Source organism: Octopus sinensis, linkage group LG24, assembly GCF_006345805.1.
Source record: "Octopus sinensis linkage group LG24, ASM634580v1, whole genome shotgun sequence".
Lineage (NCBI taxonomy): Eukaryota > Metazoa > Mollusca > Cephalopoda > Octopoda > Octopodidae > Octopus > Octopus sinensis.
Genome location: NC_043020.1, coordinates 5,298,254 through 5,305,234, shown reverse-complemented (window position 1 = coordinate 5,305,234; position 6,981 = coordinate 5,298,254). Strand labels below are relative to the sequence as shown.

Below are 6,981 nucleotides of genomic sequence, written 5' to 3'. Positions count from 1 at the left end.
TAGTGTTTCTTTAAGCCTTTTTAATAGCTGGGGTAAAACATATAAAGCAGTTTGACAATAATTTTTTCTTATATATATATTTTCCAGGATTTGTTTTGGTGAAGTAGGATATATATATATATATATATATATATATATATATATATAAAGTTAATCCAAACAAGAAAACACAAAAAAACACAACAACGCGAGGACGTTGAACAAATATAGTATTATTGGACGCTCAGGAAAGAAGGAGGGTTTAACGTTTCGAGCGGAGCTCTTCGTTGGAAACATAGGAGAAGGAAAGATCCAGAGAAGGGAAGACAGAGGAAAAAAAAAAAAATCGCCAACGGTGCACACGAGGTCATATTTTGAAAGAAAAAAAAAAGGAAAAAGGGAAAAAAAAAAAATATATATATATATAGGAATCTGTTCTCTGATATTTCCAAAGTCATTTTTTTATGGCATGACGACAAAGCAGTTTTGCTTTAATACTTTACAGGGTTAGGGGTCTGTTAAATACATTTTGGAGTTGTGTGGAGATAGGGATATAAAACTGCTTTGCAATTTGTTGTTTAAAGGTTTACTTTTTTTTAAAAAAAAAATTGCTGCAAAAAAAATAATAAAATAAAATAAAGCCTTGCTAATCCGCTTCATGAGTTCATGTCCCAGCTTCAATCTGGTTCAAGAGTTGGCGCCGTTTTTGGGTGAGTTCTTGGATACGTAGCAAATTTCTTTCATGCCTTGCTTCCAGGGTTTGCATCAAAGGTCCCATCAATACTTCCATGATCAGAGCCAGGCTGCAGCTATACACTGAAATTTAACGATATTTATTAATGGCTTGACTGCAGTTAGACCCTGAAATTTAATGGTTTCACTGCAGCTATACACTGAAATTTAACGAGATTTATTAATGGCTTGACTGCAGTTAGACCCTGAAATTTAATGGTTTCACTGCAACTATACACTGAAATTTAACGAGATTTATTAATGGCTTGACTGCAGTTAGACCCTGAAATTTATTGTTTTCACTGCAGCTATACACTGAAATTTAACGAGATTTATTAATGGCTTGACTGCAGTTATACCCTGAAATTTAATGGTTTCACTGCAGCTATACACTGAAATTTAACGAGATTTATTAATGGCTTGACTGCAGTTAGACCCTGAAATTTAATGGTTTCACTGCAACTATGCACTGAAATTTAAATACTACACTGAGATTTAATGACTTGAACACAGCTATGCTCTGGAATTTAATGGTATGAATGGAAAGAAATAAACAGAGCACTTTTCATTTGTCTAACTTGTAAACATAATACTAATACTAATAATAATAATAATAATGAAGTTATTGTATACAGTGCTCAGGTGCACTACAACTTGTCAAAAGTGTGTATAAAGCATATGCAGTAATGTACAAATGTACATCTAGCGTCTTACCAAGTTGAGAATACAGATTTAGTGGTAAGACGGTTTGACATCTATTCTTAGCATACAAGGGATCCATAAATAGAACTCACAATCCTCGGACACTTTTAAGTATGCTGACCACTAGTTGAAATTGATATTATTTAATAAGTAATTCCTACTCTTATTATTTATAAGATATTTGATTTTTTTGTATAGAAGGATCTGTGCTTGTAGCTTTACAATAAAAATTAGTATTTATATTTGTTAACTTAATGTTCTGTGTTTAAAACAATTCTTTATAATAATATAATCGTTAGGAAATAGTCATTTATACAGTAATTGCATTGATTTGTTACCCTTTTACTTGTTTCATTCATTTGACTGTGGCCATGCTGGAGCACTGCCTTTAGTCGAGCAAATCGATTCCAGGACTTACTCTTTGTAAGCCTAGTACTTATTCTATCGGTCCCTTTTGCCGAACTGCTAAGTTACGGGGACGTAAACACACCAGCATCGGTTGTCAAGTGATGTTGCAGGGACAAACACAGACACACACTGCAAAGACCTGTTGGGGCAAGTGAAATAGGAATCGAAATTGAACCAATCCTATGGCTGGCACCCGACAGTTGCCAGGACCGCTGGACTGACCCCTGTGCACGTGGCAAGTGAGAAAACACCATTTCGACCCTGTGCTTGAGGAGATCCATTGAGCCAAGTACACCGACATCAAAATCAATGGAAGCTGCAGTTGTGATCCCTGAGCCGGTGGCACGTAAACAGCACCATCTGAAGGTGGCCGATGCTAGCGCCGCCTAGACTGGCTTCCATGCCGGTGGTACGTGAAAAGCACCATCCGAATCGTGGCCAATGCCAGCGTCGCCTCGACTGGCTTCCGTGCCGGTGGCACGTAAAATGCACCAATCCAATCGTGGCCGTTGCCAGCCTCGCCTGGCACCTGTGCAGGTGGCACATAAAATGCACCCACTACACTCACGGAGTGGCTGGCGTTAGGAAGGGCATCCAGCTGTAGAAACACTGCCAGATCAGACTGGAGCCTGGTGCAGCCTTCTGGCTTCCCAGATCCCCGGTCGAACCTTCCAATCCATGCTAGCCCGGAAAACGGACGTTAAATGATGATGATGATATATATATATATATATATATATATATACACATATATATGATGGGCTTCTTTTAGTTTCCATCTACCAAATCCACTCACAAGGCTTTGGTCGGCCTGAGGCTATAGCAGAAGACACTTGCCCAAGGTGCCACGCAGTGGGACTGAACCTGGAACCATGTGGTTCGTATAGTGTATTGCTCCAGAACAAAGAGAGAGAGACACACACAGACAAAGAGTTGGGAAAGTAAAAGCTTTTCTTACCTGAGGCATTGTGTAACTTTGTGATGAGATCCATATCAGAGTTCTGTGCCAGGCCTTGGTAAGCTTCATCTTCTTCCTGGCTTATGATTCTGGGCAGATCTACGAGAGACTCTAGGCAGGCTTGACCGATGCTACCACTGGGCACTATGTTGAGCGGAATTTCAATACGTTCAAATCTGAAGCAAAGAAGACATCATCATCTTACAACTCATATTTTGGTAATTCCAGTGAGGTAATATTCATAACATAGGGCTCCCAGTAATTTTCATACCTCTGATCCTGTCCCCAACACTGTGCATCTCTGGCACACTGCCCACACTTCATGTTACCTGTGCTGCCACCACCTCCTTTCTAAAGTGATATTTACCGTTGACAATGCAACCACTCATGTTCCTCACTCACAGCATTCACCTCTACCGCTAAACAGGGACAGATTAAGCCCTAAGCACTTAAAAGGTTTTGGTGCTCCCACCCCCATATATATATATATATATATGCACACACACACACACACTTGGAAATGGATGGGTCACTTTCAATTAAATATATATATATATATATATATACACACACACATGCATATAATAATATACAATATATAATATACATGCATATAATAATATACAATATATAATATACATGCATATAATAATATACAATATATATATATACACACACATACATGCATATAATAATATACAATATATATATATATATATACACACACACATATACACTTGGCAGAAGCTCCAATACGAACATTTCAGAGTGTCTAGGAGTCAATCTGAGGACATGTACTGAGAGTGATAAAAATCAAGCATCCAAGTCAACATCATGGTGATTGGAGTGATCACTAGTGATAGTGATGTTACACCTCCATTCGTCTTCCCACACACCCTCAAACTCAACAGAGGCCTACATCTAGTGCCCGAAAGAAGTAGTGCTGCTCTGAGTCAAGAAGGTGGCTGCTGGAAGACCTTATGTCTGGCAACAAGACTTGGCACCATGCCACACAAACAGGAGAACCCAGTCATAGCTGTCGGACAATTTCTGTTACCACTTCACTTCGAATATCTGGCCACCTAATTCCCCAAGCTGCAACCCCCTTGATTATTATGTGTGGGGTGCAGTTGAGTGAGAGACCAACAAAACTCCTTGTAACACCAAAGATGAACTGAAGACGAGAATTATGGCAGTATTCATCAACTTTAACATGGAGACCGTCCAGAAGAGTTGCAGGAAAATCTGAAGTCGTCTGGAGGCCATGGTTGAAGCCAATGGCGATTTTATTGAATATATTTACTCTTTTGTATTTCAAAGGGCATCCAGCCATAGAAACCATGCAAAATCAAACTGGAGTCTGGTGCAGCCCTGGTCAAACCGTCCAAGCTATGCCAGCATGGACAACAGACGTTAAATGATGATGATGATGATGGTGATACACATCATCATCATCATTGATCGACCGTGGTCGAGACAATGGAATTTACCATGCTACGCCAGACTTCATGGTCCATCATGGCATTATGGAGGTCCTGTTGCTGGATGCCTGTATCCCTGGAGATTACATCAGGGTAGGAGAGTTTGTGCCCTCTGGTATTGCGAGTAGATGACTTCCAGAGGAGAAGAGTAGAAATTACCTCTTTTTCAGCTCTACAACAATGTCCAGCAAACACACACACACACACAAAAAAGCAATCTTCTTAAAACTCCTCAGTTATGCCTGTGATTACAATATGACAAGGACATCATAAATATAGAAGCAAAGACTTACTGATTCTCAGATAAACTGCTCTTTCTGGACTGAAAACAAGTTGTTTGGATTTTGTTTTGCTGAAATAGAAGGAAAAATAATAAAATTTCCCACAGGATCAAATAGAAAAAAGAACCCCTACCCATCAGGTTCCCCAGGTAGCAGATAGAAAAACAGCCTTGAAATATAGAGGTTCATGGTAAATATATTTCACTTGCACCTTGACCTCACATCTCTCTCTCTCCAGATGGGGGAAGCCATATATTCTTCACACACCTGTTTCTATCATCCCTCCATCATACTTTCATATCCTTCAATATCATACCTCACTCAGTTAAGGGGTTTTGTCTTGCACCCTCAAGACTTGGTGAGCTCACCAGTGCTGGTGCCATGAGAAAAAAAAGCACCCAGTACAGTCTGTGAAGTGGTTGGCATTAGGAATGGCATCCAGCTGTAGAAACCATGTCAAAGAAAACCCTGGAGTTTGATGCAGCCATTTGGCTCATCAGTTCATGTAGATTCGTCCTACCTGTGCCAACCTGACAAATGGGATATTAAATCACATAGAAACCTCATATATATATAAAACAACTATTTTTTCGGGGAGTGACAGAACATTCACCTGTTAGGAAATGGTCACCACCTCCCCCACTTTAATTAATGTACTTTCTTCTAAACTTCTGAATTCTGTGTCCTTGTTACTAATTATAAATGTTCAAGCACATTGACCTTAGATAAGGTACTTTGTTCCCCTCTCTCATTACTACACTTCTTTAATTGGTAAATCTATCTATCTCTCTCTCCCCTTTCAATTCAAGATATTATAAAATTTATCTTGTGTGTATTTTTAGAAATACAGTAGTACCTTGGTTTTTGAACAACTCTGATTACAAATAAATTGTGCTTTAAATAAATATATATATATATATATATATATATACTAGCAGCTAAGCACGGTTTCACCCGGTCGGTTTGGATGAGGTGGCTGTAAAACCTGTTCTGTGTGAGCATTCAACATGTTTGGGCATGCTTACATTAAAAAAATCAATTTTAGAATGATTTTTTTCTAGCAAAATGCTAAAAAAAAAACAACAACCAGGATTCAACGAAATCAAAAAATAAACCCAAATACTAAGTGAACATAAATGAACCATTCCACTTCCATTGCACGCGCACACAAAAACACACATTCACATACCCCATCCCTTTTACATACACACACTGAGATTGCAAATATTCTTTTAAAGAAATTTTCTTTTAATTTTTCCAAAATTTAATTGCTTTCCATACTTACAATTGAAAAGTCTCAATGAGTGAAACCAGTACTGAAATGTTTTCTATAAAATTATTTTTGCATTTTCTACCTTGACTTTTTTTTCCATATATATATATATATATACATATATATATATAATTAACCCTTTAGTGTTTAAACCGGCCATATCCGGCCCAAATATTCTAAATGTTTTATATTCAAATTGGCCATATCTAGCCTCTCACACCTAACCTACATTGACATTCTAAAAATAAACAATCACATCATTGAAACCTCAAAGCTATAACGTAATGCATGATCAATTTAAAATAATTTGAGTGGAAAAGTATTAGATTTAATAGAGAAATTTGAACACCAAAGGGTTAAATAAGGGTAGAAATTGATATTAATCAATTAAAACCAGTGGTCTAGTATATTTTAAAAAATCCAAAGATTAAAAATTTTTTACATACAAAATTTAGAGGATTGACCACTAAAAGTGGACAGCGTGTATACTAGAAATAGACGTCAAAATCGCCATTTTCCATGGAAAATGCGTTCTCAAGAAAAATTTTTTTCTCGAGAACACATTCTCCGTAGAAAATAGTGATTTTGACGTCTATTTCTAGTATACAGGCTGTCTACTTTTAGTGGTCAATCTTCTAAATTTTGTGTGTGTGTATATATATATATATCTTTACACATATATTTATATACACATACACAGATAATTAACGTTGCAGCCTGGTCACAATCCAGTTAACAAAAACTAGCAAAAATATAAAATAAAAATCAAAAACTTCACAGAACTTACCTTTGAGTTTTTGTCTTCATTAAAAACGGAAAAGATGAGCCCAATGAAGCCTGGTTCCATCATTTGGTACATGGCCTGAGTTTGGACGTCTTGGGAATAAAATAAAACGTAGAAGATGCAAAATACAGATACTGCTTCAACAATAATATTCTGCAGCTCAGATCTGCTAGTCATCTCCTACTTTCCCCCCACATCTCTCTCTGTCTCCACTTGATCACCCCCACCCTCTCTTCTAAAATATGAGCAGTCATGTACGGTTGTGGGTTCAATTCCTGGTGGGGCATTGTGTCCTTGGACAAGACACTTTACTTCACATTGCTCCAATTCCACTCAACTGGCGAAAATGAGGTGTGCCTGTATTTCAAAAGGCCACCCTTATT

The 6,981-nt window shown here is 37.7% G+C and overlaps 1 protein-coding gene across 2 annotated transcripts in view; it reads right to left on the bottom strand.

Annotated features, from left to right (window-relative positions):
* Nucleotides 1–436: 436 nt before the first annotated feature.
* The window catches only part of LOC115223759 (lys-63-specific deubiquitinase BRCC36), a 12,733-nt gene continuing 6,188 nt past the window's right edge, over nucleotides 437–6,981 (bottom strand). The window contains exons 4-8 of one of the 2 annotated variants that reach the window (XR_005003617.1): nucleotides 6,602–6,690; nucleotides 4,554–4,612; nucleotides 2,780–2,955; nucleotides 587–795; nucleotides 437–541 (exon numbers count right to left, since the gene is read on the bottom strand). Coding sequence is in view for 1 of the 2 variants with exons in the window: in XM_029794411.2 (XP_029650271.1) it covers nucleotides 644–795; nucleotides 2,780–2,955; nucleotides 4,554–4,612; nucleotides 6,602–6,690 (476 nt within the window). In the remaining variant the exon portion in view is untranslated. Of the gene's footprint in view, nucleotides 542–582; nucleotides 796–2,779; nucleotides 2,956–4,553; nucleotides 4,613–6,601; nucleotides 6,691–6,981 lie in introns of those variants that run through there. The other variant, XM_029794411.2, reaches the window with a different exon arrangement.